The sequence below is a fragment of the Panthera pardus genome, unplaced genomic scaffold (genome assembly GCF_024362965.1).
Source record: "Panthera pardus isolate Hobbes unplaced genomic scaffold, ASM2436296v1 HiC_scaffold_16, whole genome shotgun sequence".
Lineage (NCBI taxonomy): Eukaryota > Metazoa > Chordata > Mammalia > Carnivora > Felidae > Panthera > Panthera pardus.
The window spans coordinates 34,362,589-34,379,898 of record NW_026526721.1 but is presented as its reverse complement, the minus strand read 5'-3'; the positions used below and the strand labels follow the sequence as shown (position 1 = coordinate 34,379,898).

The following is a 17,310-nucleotide window of genomic DNA, read 5'->3' as shown; positions in this document are numbered from 1 at the left end:
GGGTTGAAATACAGAAAATAATGTGATATTGAAATCTTCAAAATCATATTTTATAATAACCACCTGTGTTCTGAAATTTATATTATTACAGAGTTTTAGTAGTTGAATTAACAATCTGTCTCACTAACATTTTGTGCTACTTGCTACCTAATTCTATTTGAAATTAATGTATACAATAGCCTCAATATAATTCTCAGTGTCTGAAAATCTAGATACATTTTATCATTGGTGACACTACTGTCTAGTATTGGATAGGATCGTTAGATTATATTGATCATTTCCAGCTTCTCACTTAATCATTTTCTATTGACTGACAAAGTATAATTTCTTTGACAAAGTATAAGCAAAAAAATACATTTTTTTTCTTTAGTGATTAATTAAATTTAAATTCACATGTGAGGTGTTTTTTTTTTTTAATTTTAAAAAATGGAATAGGTAGATATTACCTGCTTTTCAATGGCAGTAGCCTCAATAGAGTATCTTCCTTTTGAAAATGTTATTTTTATTGTACTTCAGACTCTGTCCTTTTATTTGATATACCATATCTTCTTCATAAAAGAAAGTCTTAAAGTTCCTTCTCTGCTCAAGTTAGATTTACTGCCAGAGTTGAAATACCCAGATCAAAGCATGTGGTTTAGGGGCACCTGGGTGTCTCACTCGGTTGAGCATCTGGACTTTGGCTCAGGTCATGAGCTCATGGTTCCCGAGTTTGAGCCTCACATTGGGCTTACTGCTGTCACAGTGTCAGCTCAGAGCCCACTTGGGATCCTCTGTCCCCTTCTCTCTACCTCTCCCCTGCTTGTGCTCTCTCTCAAAAAAAAAACCAAACAAACAAACAAACAAAAACACACACACACACACGCACATTAAAATAAAAATGTTGTTTTTGTCTCATCGTGTTATGATGTACTGTTGATAGCTATTCAGCTTCAAAGCTTCTAGAATAACTAAGAAAAAATTATTTTATTTATATTTTTATATTTAACTACTCTTCAATAATATCTCCTACTAATTATACAATACCAGTAGTTTTAATAACATCCAGTGGACAAAGTTGCTTACTTTGAAAATCTCAAAAGTTACTCAGGACCAAAAATAAAAACATGTATGCAAATAGGTTTAAATTACAAAGTGTAACTTCAGCTAATAAATGTTATTATATCTGATTATACTTGCTCACTAAGAAAATTGGACTATGTTTTATTTCATCGTAAAGTTCATTGGCAGAATGTGAGACAATCAACAGTTTTTGATTTTAGGGATATTTTCTAAAAACCTTAATATTGGAATTATCTGTGGAACAAAATTTCCTTGATAAATTTTCATTACTTGATTACAGGTTGAATATTTCAGACATCTAAATCAATTAGAATCATGACTATTTTGATTGCCAGAAATTCTTAAATGTATATATTATACAGCCAATATTCATTTTTTACATCAGACACCTGCGATTTAAACATTTTTAGTGGTTTATGATTCACAAGAAAGCTGAAGTTTATTAGCTTTCTCTGGATTATAGCGATTTTGTTTTTGCTTAATAAAAAAATATGAGTAAACTAATCAATTAATTTGGCAGTGTAGATGACATAGTATTAGTTTCTAACTTACCTGTTAATTAGTTTAAGATATAAAGCTAATAACTAACATAGGTTACTTCTCATACACATTCTTCCTGGTCCCCAAAGTATATATTATGGTGGTATCACCTTCTTAAATTTAGCATCTAACTCTTCTAATTATTTGGAAACTAGGCTTTGGTTTCTAAGAATAAGTTTGAAAGCCTTGTGTCAGTGCAGAAATCTTAAAAATCAAAGTCCTACCTAGTCTGCTGGAACACACCAGAATAAAACTGTGCTCCTAAATTTTGCTTTATATTTTATGGGACTCTAATCAACTGGATATATCAACTGTGTTATGGGCTGTCTGATGACATTTTGAGGTAGAAAATGTGAATTGCATTTTTTATCGTACCCTTTGCCAGACATTTTCATACTTTGATCAAACCATACAGTTGAGATGATTCAGTTCATTTACTACTGCAGGGCATGTTGAGTAATATTTCTAATTCAGTCATAATTTAGAATACATCATAACCCCTCTTCTCAGTCCCCTTGCCTCAAAAGAAGGAAAAATGGAATTTATGGGTGCAGAATTTGAAAATATGACAGTAGAAATAGAAATAGACATCTTCCAAAAATCTGTGTTTTCACTGGTACCTATTTTTTAAGCTTGTTCTGGTGTTCTAGTTAAAAGGCATCTTAGATTCAGTGAACTAATGCGCTCATGTACATGCTGAATGAGTTCATTGTCCATGGGACTACTGGAAGGTAAGCTTGCAGACAGAACACCTCAACCTGGGCTCCTTACCTATTTACATTTTTTTAATGTTTATTTTTGAGAAAGAGAGACACAGAGAGCAAATGGGGGAGGGCCAGAAAAAGAGGGAAACAGAATCAGAAGCAGAAGCAGGCCCCAGTCTCTGACCTGTCAGCACAGAGTCCAATCCGGGGCTCAAACCCACAAACGGTGAGATCATGACCTGAGCCAAAGTCCAACGCTTAACTGACTGAGCCATCCAGGTGACCCACATATTTAGATTCTTAAAGTGTATTTAGATTGTTCCACTTGGTTTTGAAATCTGAGTACTTCTGAGATAAAATGACTTTAGAAGAAGTTTATCTCCAAAAACCTATGGTAAGTGTTTTATAATTATGTAATAAATGTTAGGCTCTGCTTTGTGAAGAAAAGAGTTACTATAGCACAATTAAGACTGCTATTTTTAGGAGCGCCTGGGTGGCTCAGTTGGTTAAGTGTCCAACTTCAGCTCAGGTCATGATTTCACAGTTTGTGAGTTTAAACCCCACGTCGGGCTCTGTGCTGATGGCTCTCAGCCTGGAGCCTGCTTTGCATCTTGTGTCTCCCTCTCTCTCTGCCCCTCCCCCACCAGAATAAATAAATGTAAAAAAAAAAAAAAAAAAAAATGAAGGAGGAGGAGGAGGGGGAGTGGAGGAGGAGGAGAAGACTGCTAATCTTAGAAACACCTGCCTACAATATTGGCCGCGACTGCACCTATATTCTTCATATAAACAATATGTGTTATATTAAACACTATTGCCTTCTGAAAATCTAGATTTTGATATGATATACCAGGTCACCAACCTCCAAAAAAATCACTGGGAACTGAGTTTCTAATGAGTTTCCCCAGCAGATATTTCACTAGTGTTGTGACTGTTGTTGGAAGAATTACGTGCGACCCCATCAGGAGAGGACTTGTGTCTAGCTTGTGTCTAGACTCCTCTGAAGTTTGCCCATGCACCTTTTCCTTTGCTTATTTTACTTTTTATCCTTTTGCTATAATGAATCAGAGCTGTGAGCACAATTATATGCTGAGTCCTGTGTGTCCTCTTAGTGAATCACTGAACCTGGAGGTTCTGGAGAATTCCTGGCATAGCTTTCTTCTTATAATTTAAGTTCAGTGATCTGGGATAAATGTATTTATGTAATAGCTAAATACAGTGTCTATATCAAGTTGGATGTTTGCATAGTGGAAGAAAAAGGGGGGGGGGGGGGAAGCTATATCTTCATTCCAATTACAATATAAACACTCTATCACCTACTATTTCTCCACTTTGAATTCAGATTTGTGTCTGTGAAAGTACTCATGTGTATGGTCTGGTTATTTTAGAGACTCACATCTCAGTCTTCCTGGTTCTCTGTCTTGTTGATCTATAAAGTTCTGATTCTGTACAAGCAGTCTGTGTTTTAAAGTTAGTTGCATCAGGATACTGAGTTTACAAAGAGTGAATTAGTCTGTCTAGATTTATCATGTAAGATGATAAGACACACCAAATTGGGACCACAGAACTATTAGGAATATATGTGAGTCCATCCTTCCCCCCCTATTTCCTGAACTAATAGTTCATTTTTTTCTTAATCAACAAAATTTCATTATTTATAAAATAACTATAAGATTTACACGACTAGTTGTTTTTACTGTTCTTAATATCCTAGTTTTAGAAAATGTATATAAACTTGCTTTCCATTTGCTGCCACCAACTTTATTTTTCTGAATGTATTTCCTGAGATTGTGTTAATACAAAATAAAACTCTCTAGATTTTATTTCTTTACTGTTTTTGTTCTAGTTTGGTCTCCTATAAAATTTTGTATATCTCTTTTCTGTCTCTACAGATAACACATCTATTTTATGCTTCATCCATGATTTATAAAACATAACAAAATAAATTATTTTGAAAGCACTACAAATTTGATTTATTCCTGTCAGTTTAACTTTGCAGTGATTTTTTTTTTCCCCTAGCATTGTTGATGTTGTTTAGACATTGTCTCAGGAGATTGAGAGAAGAGTTTGCACATGTGCAGAGGAGAGGCAGAGAGAAAGGAAGAGAGAGAGAATCCCAAGCAGGCACCATACTGTAAGCATGGAACCAGATGTGGGACTCGAACTCATGAACTGTGAGATCGTGACCTGAACAGCAAACCAAGAGTCAGACGTTTAACCGACTAAGCCACCCAGGTGCCCCAGGTTAAGAGTATTTTAAACTCTAAAGTATAGAATCTAGGGCACCTGGGTGACTCAGTCAGTTAAGCATTGGACTTCAGCTCAAGTCATAATCTCACGGTCCATGAGTTTGAGCCCCGTGTGGGGCTCTGGGCTGTCAGTACAGAGCCTGGAGCCTGCTTCGGATTCTGTATCTCCTTCTCTCTCTGCCCCTCTTCCACTCACACTCTGTCTCTCTCTGTCTCTCAAAAAATGAATAAATGTTAAAGAAAAAATTAAAAAATAAAATAAAATCTAGAATTTAGTTCTTTTTTTAACCCATTAGATTTTGTTAATTTAGATGCTCCATTGTCATTTCTTTTCAGATTATCACAGGGAATTCTTTTCCTGTTCATCCATGCCAAGAATCTGTCTAACCATGTAGTAACAACTAAGTTTGTCTTTTTCTTTTAATATGTTATGTGAAGTTTTATTACTGTTTTTGGTCAAGAAGAAAATAAATAATATAGTAACAGGAACCAATAGGCCATTTAATAATGCTGCCCTTAATCAACTTTGTGATATTGGGCAATGCTTTCTTTTCAGTTATGAAATTCACATCACCTCCCTTTTTCATTTTTATTGGATTGCACTATTATTGTCTTTTTTCTTTTATCTTTGTAGATACTGGGACACAGATTTTACATTTGAACCTGTGTCTACCTAGAAAACACTCAGTCGGTAGTATTTATATTAGAAATTGACAGCAACGGTCTACAAACCCAAGCCAGTGATATAAATCAGTAAATAGGGCTGGTACTAGAAAATGCAGAGTAGTAAAGACTGGAAAGAGCTGGGAGTAACATGTTCCATCTCCAGGCATTCAAAGTAAGAACTTAAAGTACTCTGCAAGGCAGCAGAATAGTAGTGCGTGACAGACAAGGCCCAGGGACAGCTTGCGATCTTTGGCTTGCATATTCGTATCTTCATACATCTACCCAAGGTATATAGCATTTAAACAAGTTTTTGTTTCTACTCTGGGGTATTTTTGACTAAAAATATCTTTCAGTTTACCTTTATGACTAAAATATACATTACAAGTTGAATAACCAAATTAGAAAAGTATATCCTTTTCAGAGTATTGTTTACAAAGTGTTAATGATTGCAAATTGCTTCACATCCTCTTTCTGAGGTATTCCTATAGCAACTTGGTTGAAAAGTATAGACATGCTTCCTTTCCGTTTTAATGTGAACCAAAATGGCTCTAAAAATCAAGTTTGTTAATTTAAATAAAACTTCAAAAAGTGTATAGAAATTAGTCCTATGCAAAATAGAGTAATTTTGATCTCATTCAGGTGTAGAATACCTCTGTTTTTATTATTTTATTTTTGTTGAACATGTTTTTTTTTGTTTTGTTTTGTTTTTGTTTTTTACTTAACTCCGAAATGAATATGCATTTGTAGAAACATTAGCAAATTCTACCTTCATCATGGCTTGGACCTAGCAATCTAAAACCTCCTGGCTATCTTTCATATCTACCAGATTACATGTATTTCTGTTTTTTTCATTTTTTTTTAACTTTCAGTAAATTCTCAAAACTCAAAGTAGCTTATTTAAAGCACTTAATTACTACCAACACTCATCTTTCCCCAAAGTTTGGATTTACTGTTCCAAAGTTGATTGTGATGACTTAATCTCTACTTATGTCAGATTGCTCTTTAATATATGGACAGTTTAAAAAAAATACATAAATTTTAACTGGGTTAAAGATTGGTGTTCACTATAACTGCTTTGTCATTAAGCTAAATGAGGTATTAAAGTCTTAAAACCAGAGTTATAATAAGATAAAGAACTCAACCATAACTGTATGACTAAAGAAAGTACTAATTGCTGATGCCTTCTTTTCAGTTGTCCGAAATAGGCTTGTTTCGTGTGGCGTTTTTAATTGAGTTATAACAGTTCTTTGTTTTCCTTCTGTTTTTATGGTTGTAGGATTCCAACTAGTAAAACTTTTTACTTTATTATATATGTGTGTTTTAGTAATTAGATTTCTTTTTCTTTACTCTCACAAAACAATACTCTAGTAAATGTAATATTAGTTATCATGTAGTTGACTTTAAGTCTTTTTTTTTTTCTTAATGTATCTGTTTCAAATTGTAGAAGGAGGAAATATTTTAAGCAGACAACCATTGAAGGCAGTTTTTCTTTTTTTTTCAATATTTTTAAATTTATTTTTATTTGTTTTCAATATATGAAGTTTATTGTCAAATTGGTTTCCATACAACACCCAGTGCTCATCCCAAAAGGTGCCCTCCTCAATACCCATCACCCACCCTCCCCTCCCTCCCACCCCCCATCAACCCTCAGTTTGTTCTCAGTTTTTAAGAGTCTCTTATTGAAGGCAGTTTTTCTAATGATAATGACATATCTTCTGAAAGGAAGAACTATGTACTGGATGTATTACATGAAAAATCTTGAAAATTTAGAGATGAGTAATAGATTTTTTTCATTGTTGTTGTTGTAAACATTACTATGGAGTAATCACTATAGGGTTACTGAGGACATAGGTATGAACAAGAGAGGCCCTGTACTTTGGACCCAACTTAGACATTTTTTCCTCAATTTTTCTTAGGTATTAAGTGATTTTGCAACTATTGAAATTTAATAATCCTTAGAATGAATTTCATCAAACAAATGTGATAAATATTAGTGGTTTTCTGTTTTTTAAGTGATATATTTCTTTGAACATCATGATTCCTAAGATAGAAATTTATAATTAATACTCTTAGCAAACAATGTATAACAATTAAAGAAACCACAATATACAATGTGTTTAAATATATTTTTTTCTAATACTATAGCTGGGAAGTTTTAAGATTCCTTCTGTCAAACATAAGATGGTGGTTAGAAGAATATGGCTTTGATGGATTTCGTTTTGATGGTGTTACATCCATGCTGTATCATCACCATGGAATGGGTAGGTAAACTGATATATTACAGATGCAAATAATGATTTTTTTTTTTTTTTTTTACTGGTAGATTAAAACCAGGTTTGGGGTTCAGTTTCAGAGCTTGCAATGACCATCAGTGTTAGCTTGATTTTTATTAGTTCCAATGTGTGTCTTTTCTCTAGAGACTTCTGATCCCTTTTTGGCAAGAGGTCAGAAATAAATACATTTTATAAGTAAATAAAAGATAATGCTTTCTGTGAAATATATCTACTTAATATGCTATCCTTACTATGTAGCTTTCTTTTAAATATGTTTCATTCATTTTTTTTTCTATTCATATGTAATTAACGTACAGTGTTAGATTAGTTTCAGGTGTACAAAGTAATGATTCAACAATTCTATACATTACTCAGTGCTCATCATGGTATGTGTATGCTTAATCCTCTTCACCTATTTCACCTGTTCCCACACATACCTCCCCTCTGGCAACATCAGTTTATTCTGCGTATTTAAGAGTCTGGTTTTTGGTTTATCTCTTTTTTCTTTGTTCATTTGATTTGTTTCTTAAATTCCACATAGGAATGAAATCATATGATATTTGTCTTTCTCTGACTGAATTATTTCACATAGCATTATACCCTTTAGGCCCATCCATGTTGTTGCACATGGCAAGATTTCATTCTCTTTTATGGCTGAGTAATATTCCATTGTTTGTATGTATATATGTATGTATATTCACAACTTATTTATCCATTCTTCTCTGGGTAGACACTTGGGTTGTTTTTATATCGTGGCTATTGTAAATGATGCTGCAATAAACATTGGGGTGCATATATCTTTTTAATTAGTGTTTTTGTATTGTTTGAGTAAATATCCAGTAGTGGAATTACTGGATCATATGGTAGTTCTGTTTTTAATTGGGGGGGGGGGGGGGGGCAATGTGGAATCCTCCATACTGTTTTCCACAGTGGCTGCACCAGTTTACATTCCCAACAACAGTGTACGCGGGTTCCTTTTTCTCCACATTCTCGCTAATACTTGTTATTTCTTGCGTTTTTTATTTAGCCGTACTGACAGGTATGAGGTGATATCTCATTGTGATTTTGATTAACATTTCCTTGATGATTAGTGATGTTGAACATCTTGTCATGTGTCTGTTGGCCATCTGTATGTCTTCTTTGAAATAATGTTTATTCATGTCCTCTGCCTATTTTTAAATAGGATTATTTGTTTTTTTGAGGTTCAGTTGTATAAGTTTTTTTATATTTTTGGGATATTTAACTCTTTATCAGACACATCATTTGCGAATATCTTCTTCCATCCAGTAGGTTGTCTTTTTGTTTTGTTAATGGTTTCCTTCACCGTGAAAAGCCTTTTATTTTGTGGTAGTCCCAGTAGTATAATTTTGCTTTTGTTTCCCTTGCCAAAGAAGACCTATCTAGAAAAATGTTTCTATGTCTAATGTCAAAGAGATTACTGCCTATGTTTCCTTCTAGGAGTTTTATGGTTTCAGATCTCACATTTTGGTCTTTAATCTATTTTGACATTATTTTTGCATATGATCTAAGAAAGGAGTCCAGTTTCATTTTTTTTTTTTTTTTGCATGTAGCTGTTGAGTTTTCCCAGCACTATTTATTGAACACACTGCCTTTTTCCCACTGAATATCCTTGCCTTCTTTGTCATAGACTAATTGACCATAAAAGTCTGAGTTTATTTCTGGACTCTCTATTTTGTTCCATTGATCTCTGTGTTCATTTTGGTGCCAGCACTGCTATGTTTTGATTACTACAGCTTTGTGGTATACCTTGAAATGGGAGATTGTGATAGCTCCAGTTTTGTTTTCCTTTTTCAAGATTGCTTTGGCTATTTGGGGTAATGTGTGGTTTTATATAAATTTTAGGTTTTTTTGTTCTAGTTCTATGAAAAATGCTATTGATATTTTGATAGGAATTTCATTGAATTTGTAGATTGCTTTGGATAGTATGGGCACCTTAGCAATATTGTTTCTCCCAATCCATAAGCATGGAATAGCTTTCCATTTGTTTATGTCATCTCTAATTTCTTTCATCAGTGTTTTATAGTTTTCAGAGTACAGGTCTTTCACCTCCTTGATTACGTTTATTCCTAGGTATTTTATTCTTTTTACTGCCACTCTAAATGGGATTGTTTTCTTAATTTCTCTTTCTATTCATTATTGGTATATGGAAATTTAGCAAATTCCTGTATATTAATTTTGTATCCTGTGATTTTACTAAATCCATTTATCAGTTCTAATAGTTTTTTGTGTTTCTATATATAGCATCATGTCATCTGCAAATATTAAAAGTGGTGAAAAACTGAGAGCTTTTCCCCTAAGATCAGGAACAAGACAGGAGATTCACTCTCACTACTTTATTCAACACAGCACTAGAAGTCCTAGTGAAAGAAATAAAATATTTTTAAGCAAACAGTTTATTGCAGCACCCATAGGATGTGAACATGACAGCAATTGTAATGAGAAAAAAATAACAACAACAACACAAAAAAATGAGAACCTTTGTGAATGTGTGGATTCATTTGCATATTAAACACTGTAGAAAATATGTATATTTTAGATAGAGGTGTTCACAGTTCAAATTTAATTATAAATGAATTTGTAATTAAAATCATTGATCAGAGACCTTCAGTTTAAAAGTTGTGCAAAGAGGGGCACCTGGATGGCTCTTCAGTTAAATGTCCAACTTCGCCTCAGGTCATGATCTCATGGCTGGTGAGTTCGAGCCGTGTGAGCCATGTGTCAGGCTCTGCTGATAGCTCAGAGCCTGGAGCCTGCTTTAGATTCTGTGTTTCCCTCTCTCTCTCTGCTCCTCCCCTGCTTGTAGTCTGTCTTTCTCTCTCTCTCAAAAATAAATAAAACATTAAAAAAAAATTTAAAGTTGCACAAAGAAATGGGATCACGGAATCCTAATCGCTTAGTAGATAACATGGAGAATAATTATTATTTTTTAATGGCCAAATATTACCAAGCAACAACCAGTCTGAAACAAGGACTTTGTAAATTTTGAAAAGTGGCTGCCAAGAAATGAAGCTATATTCAGAGTGTGTTGCTATCTGCTCTTAATCATGCATGGTATTGCCCCCATGAAATGTTTCTAGGAAAGAAGTTGTATCTATTAAAACATGATAGATTTCACTGATATCTTCCAGTTTGGAGAGAAACTGACTTAAGGAATGAAAAAGGAAAACATGGCAAAATTTAAGAAGGAGTCTCTCCTAGATTACAACACCTTCTAGATTACATATGCAACTCCTGCATTTCCCTGTAGAACCTCTCTCTTCTGAGGCCTTGGTATCTTCCAAGGAATTGTGGAGTTAGGGAAATGAATTGGGGGGAAAAATGAGGCAAAGCAATTAACATCAAGACACAAAGTGTTTAATTTATAAAATTCAGTGATAAAAAGAAGTTCAGCATATGACATCTTAGGAAGAAAAAGCAATTTACCTGTATAGATGAAAACAATGGCTGAACTCATACTATTCTATTGCTAACAGCAATGTCTACAAAATCCTTAGGGAAACAAAGTTTGACTCGAAAATTGATAATTGAATTGTCATTCAGGTATAAATTTGAAAGAGCTTGATGAATAAAACTTCCAGAAAATACCATATAGTGATGGAATCCAGCAAACTGAAAAAACAATGAGTCAAAATAAAAAATTTGATGTAGGGAAGCCGGGGGGGTGGGGGGTTGGGGGAAAGGCAGGTGTTGAACACTAATTCGATTTAATGAAAAATGAGTAACAATTCAAAGAATAGAAAGCAAATAGTATAACCCCAATAAGTGATACATACTATAAGCAACCAAAATTAGGATGTGGGGGAAGAGAAGGTAAAAGGAAGTTGGAGGATGTTAAAATCTTTTTGTCATCATAAGAAATCTGTATGGCATAAATTGAAGCACATATTTAAAATAATATAAACATTTTGTCTCAATTTTATGATGGTTTTCATATTTGCTTTTCTTTACTTCACAGGGATCTCTTGACATGCAAAAAAATATATATCTAAAAGTTGAAATCTAGAATTCCCTTTGGTAGCATTTCATGTTTTTCCTTCAAAATTATGTTAAAATTAAATTCAAATTTTCAATTAAAGTGCTTTGTTTGCTTTTGAAAAGCAAAAATTGATTTGCAGGATTGTCTGAATTCTGAATGTTTGATACGGAGTACTCTTCTAAGTTAGAACATATATTTGCTGATGATAATATTCTGTGCTATTAAGGCTCATTACACTTTGGTATGATAACAAAACTGATCTCAATAGACTAATTGGTGGGGGCATTTGTGCTGAGTTGAGACTTGCATGTTAACGTAATGCATCTGTATCGATTTTCTGTTCTCTAGGTCAAGCTTTTTCAGGTGATTACCATGAATATTTTGGACTTCAAGTTGATGAAGATGCCTTGATTTATCTCATGTTGGCAAATCATTTGGTTCACACATTGTATCCCGATTCTATAACAGTAGCTGAGGTAAAGCCATAATGATCTCTACCCTCTGAACCCCTTTAATATAGAACATTTTGTTGGCATACAATATTTGAATGATTAATCTCATGTTGTCAATAATTGCATAACTGAAATTGGACCCTGACCATAGTGCAGCTATCTTGTATGGGTGGCACATTATTTAGAATTCAGTGTTTTTCTATTAGGAGATAGTGTGCACTAATTACTTGTCATCATCCCATTGTTAAAAAAGAAAATGCCAATGGTTAGAAAGTAAAATATCCTCATCAGTGGACAGGTCCTTCCACCGTGAGACCTTCAGCAGAGAAAAGAATTGAATATTAATGTGTGTCTGCTTATTTATTTATTTTTTCTTTCCTGGTTTAATCATTAGAGATGGCATGGATCGCTGCCTGCAAGCTTCTCTGAAGTCTCTCTTGTTCTGATGCGATTACCTTTCTTGTTTACGTTATTGCTCTTGGATTGCCAAATGTTCACTAGTTATTCATGATTACTGAAGGTTCATGATTAACTGTCCCAAAGCTGCACTGTAATGATATAATTCGGTATATGCATAATTGACAATTCCCCTCTTGGTGATAAATGTGATAAATTAAGAAGTTTGTTAAATGCTTATGCTAATTTAGATTTAGTTCTAAAATCCCTCTGGTTTTCTGAGTCCTCTTACTAGAAATTATTATTAAAATTGAATTTAGTATGTTAAAACTGTTCTGTAAAAAGTGTGGCGGTTGGCATATAAAAATAGCAAGAATATCGTTAGAAGAGTCAGAGTTCAGTTGTGTTTTCACATTGTTGGCATTTAGTTCATGGGCGTGAAATGTAGTAATGACAGCCTTCTTCCTGTGGTATTTATTATTTGTATAGACTTATTTCTATCCATGTCTTCTCAAAACCCCGAATCTTCAACTAGGTGGAATGATTCCTTGTTTATCTCCGGATAGAGAACAGTTACCTCCTTTAGACATTTTGCCTTCTAAATATGTTCTAGGACCAGAGCAGTGGATCCTAAATTTCTGGAATAAATTTTTATATAGAATTTTAAAACACGCAATTATAATACCATTTTGATTATCCTGTATTATTCCACACTTCCTACCTACTTAAATTCAGTCATATCTTACAAATCTTGCTAATACTTTATGCACTGAATATCTTTTAATGTCAGAGTGTATTTTAAACTTTTATTTTGTCTTTTATATAGTTTTATTTTATCTGTCAAACATCAAAAAAGTTTGTCGATTATGTTTATGGCAATTCAAAGCAGAGATAGTTTAAGTGAAAAATTACTATAAACAATTAATGACAGCACAAATCAAAATTGGGTACTGAAGAAAAAGAAGCAATTATTTAATACATGAAATGTAAAATTGTTACATTGATCTCTCCGTTCATTTCAAGTAAAATAGTTTCATCATCTAGGGAGCCCTTGTCTGATTATCAGTGTTTCTACCAATGAAACTTTGAGACTTTAGTCTACTTTATATTACTTGGTTTTAGATTTTTTTTTTAACAAGATGTGTCTTCAATTTATTCTACTTAAATTGAAAACTACTTCAATTTCAGTACATCACTTTTCTGTCTAGTGGGAGTCTCTTCAAAATGTGAAATTGATCCTCATGAACTTTTTTTTTTTTTAAGAAAGGAATATGGTGTAACAAATAAGTAATGCAATTTATATAAAGTCCTATAGTAGAAATTTAAATTTATTTACAATGACAGTTATTAAAATTGAAACCTTTTTTCCTAGAATATACCTACCATTTCCCATGGTTCTATTTGGTATATTAATTAAAAATGTTTTTTTGATTGAGGTTTTCTCTCCCTTTGACATAGTCATAAGTGATCCTTAAATATAAAAATAAAAACTATTTTAACTTTATTTGGAACACATAATCATTTTTATATTCTATGTTGGTAGGTATCAACTTTTTTATATTTAAAATATATTTATTTTAGTGGCCTTTATGTTTACCTTTTTTTTTTCTTTTTAAGATTTTTAAAAGGATAGTCATTAACTCTCCTCTTTCAAAAGAGAACTGCAAATATCTCATATATATTAATGGAGTAGCTTTCTAAGGATTCAGTTTTAGAAGTCAAGACCAAGTGGTGTCCAAATATTTTTCTTAGCAGATTCTATTTCCTATCAAAGTATTTCCTAAAACTACCTTTAGAGAAAATATAGAATGCACCTTAATGTTTCTTGAGAAAAAAAATATCTTGATCTTTAATACCAGCCTATCACCAGTCTTAGGAAAACTTAGTCTCATGAGAACTCTTCTGTGAAGGCATTTTTGTTTATAATTCCAGTGCCTAACATGAGTACCTGGTATTTAAAACATATACAGCCAATGTTTGTAAGGAATCAAACTAAATACCTACTGTATCAGTGAAAATGTGACATATATAATAGATACAACTTCTCTGAAAATGTTTTTTTTCTATTAAGCATGCATCCCTTTCACTTTTTTCTCCTTTTACATTTATAACCTATGAAATATTATGTAGAACTAAGATTTTATTGACAAATATTTCTTTTTCTTACAGAATGTATTTCACTATGCACTATATTTAAGTGTATCTGTCTTCCATTAAAAAGCAATTAATAAAGTATTTTATAAGTCCGGAGAGATTATATATTTGTTTTTTCCACCTTTTCTGTGGGAAGAATTTGGGGATGGTGTTGTAGATGAAAAAGTATTTGAGTTAAATTTCAGAGAGTTCTGAGTGTATAACAGTCTTTTTAGAAAGTAAAGATAATAATACAAGGAAGAGTTTGTGCAGTGACATGCATAGAAAAGCTTGTGACAAGCACAGGGAAGAGTGAATATTTCAAAATGGATGATGTATTTAGTACTTGAAATATACTAGAAATTATTCTGGAAAGATGTAGGCTTCTCCCTTCTGCTTTCTGTGTACTTTAGTTAACAATTGTAACAACTATATGGCATTATCATTTCATGATAATAAGTGTGTATATGTTTATTTAGGTCTTTATGAATCCCAAAGGTCAAATATTCTGCCTTATTTACCTTTAAATTCCTGACAGTGCCTTTATTCATTCACTCATCAAATTTTATTGAGTTCCTGCTTCATGCCAGTTACTCTCCTACTGCTCTGAATTCTTGGCATGTATCAGTGAACAACAACACCTTTGCCCCATGGATCCTACATTCTAACAACACGTAAGGAGGCAGATAATCAAATAGGAAATTATTTTGTCAGTGTTTAAAGGATGATTGTTGAATTGAATCTTTAGCTTAAGAATTTGAGTGTTTGATTGTTGGCTATTGAAAGCCATTGTTGGGCAGTGATAGCAGGCTGTCTCATAAACTGTTGTTTTGGCAGCAGTTAGTGTGAAGGGAAACTGGAGATGGGAATTCCTTTTGGGAGCATAATGGTCTAAGCAAGGAGTAATGAAGATTAAATAAGAAGGATGATGGTCGTAGAAATGGAGCAAAGGAGAAGAATTGATTTCAAAGATATTGTAGAGTTAGAATTGCTAATACATGTCTCGCGTGAGACCAGAGTTGCTATTATAATATATTTTACTACATCTGGTTCCTTATACCATCTTTTTTTTTTTTTTTTTAACTTCCCAATTATCAGTAATCTAGTGGTGGCATGACAGAGGAGGAAGATACTTTGTTGAAGTGCCTGCCATCTGACCCTATCGAGAAACATATCTTTAGAAATCCCTTCACCTGAGTGAGCTTCAGTTTCTGTGTCTTCTAGATGAAGAAGGTCCACTAGATATCCTTTAGATCCATTTCAAGTGTGACTGACTATAGTGAAAGCCATCTTATTGCTTCATTCTTAATATACTAAGTCTTCTGTCTCATCAGAAGCTAGATGCTCACAAAATACACTCCATGTCAGTACTTTATGCAGAGAGCAAGTACAGCAGATATATGCCACATGTATTTTTGTGTTTGAAAGCAAGAGCTAAGTGTTCATACAGTGGCTCAAAAGTAAGTCTAAGATACTATGTTTTAGCAGTAATCGTTTTACTATTTTCTGTTCTCTTTGTCATACGAAGGAAAAGAAAAAAAAATGAAAAAAACGCCTCATGAGATTGAAGTTGTCCTGCAGTGAAAAGAATTACACAAAAACTTAGTGGGAAATGAAATCTCCCATTATAGTTTTAACTACTTTTACAATTATGCTACCAAAACACTCCAAAAAGATATGCCTCCATTTACTGTTTTTATTTATAGGGCTATTTATTTTATTTATTCTCTACTGTCAAAAGAATATTTCCTAAGAAGTTGAACAATGTGAACTGATACTATTGATGACGTTGTTTTAGGATGTGTCAGGAATGCCAGCTCTCTGTTCTCCGATTTCCCAGGGAGGAGTCGGCTTTGACTATCGATTAGCTATGGCAATTCCAGATAAATGGATCCAGGTAAGATTTATGCATTTTTTTCCCTAAAAATACTATGTATTTTGTTGGTTTATTTTTTATCTCTTTGATTTATTTAACTTGTGATCATTAGTTATAAATGTTATAATCATTATAATTGAAGTATTAAAAAATTTTCTCATTAGTGTGTTGATTCTTATGCTTTTTAATAAGATGTTTCACAAACTTCTAAAAGTTCTAGTTTAAAGTATTCATTCTTGTGTTATTTAGGCAAGGAGAAAATATTAACATAACGTGAGCTCTGTATATGAAATTTTGCATTATCATTGCAGTTTTGTGAAACTTCATTGCTCTCTGTATAAAACACATTCAGCTTCATCAAGCATCCATTTCTGCCTGCAATTCATCAATGTAAAAGTTACTCCTTAATTCCCCTTACTTGCTTCATAGTATGTTTTTACCTCAGCAGATTTGGATTCATCCATTCCTTTATTTGACATTTAGAAATCCTAGGGGCGCCTGGGTGGCTCAGTGGGTTGAGCGGCCGACTTCGGCTCAGGTCACGATCTTGCGGTCTGTGAGTTCGAGCCCCGCGTCAGGCTCTGTGCTGACAGCTCAGAGCTTGGAGCCTGTTTCAGATTCTGTGTCTCCCTTTCTCTGACCCTCCCCCGTTCATGCTCTGTCTCTCTCTGTCTCAAAAATAAATAAACATTAAAAAAAAAATTAAAAAAAAAAAAAAAAGAAATCCTTACCGTGTGCCAAGCACTAGGAATGCATAATTGTAGATGACACCTTGCACATTATTTGTAATAAAATTGTATTAAATTTTATTATAGTTAAATAGCTTCGATTATATTTTGTTTTATTTAATATTTGCCTAAAAGACCATTGTTTTTATGTAGACTTAGATTTGACATAGAACACTCTGAGTGGCTATGTCCCTGATGACAGGCTGAATATGCATAAGGAGTCAGCTTTGTATTTGTATC

General features: G+C 33.3%; 1 protein-coding gene across 2 annotated transcripts in view; it reads left to right on the top strand.

Annotated features, from left to right (window-relative positions):
• The window catches only part of GBE1 (1,4-alpha-glucan branching enzyme 1), a 281,289-nt gene that overhangs the window by 174,819 nt on the left and 89,160 nt on the right, over positions 1–17,310 (top strand). For both annotated transcript variants that reach the window (XM_053903223.1, XM_053903222.1), the window contains exons 8-10: positions 7,361–7,476; positions 11,834–11,961; positions 16,265–16,363. In XM_053903223.1, coding sequence (XP_053759198.1) covers positions 7,361–7,476; positions 11,834–11,961; positions 16,265–16,363 — 343 coding nt within the window. The remainder of the gene's footprint in view (positions 1–7,360; positions 7,477–11,833; positions 11,962–16,264; positions 16,364–17,310) is intronic.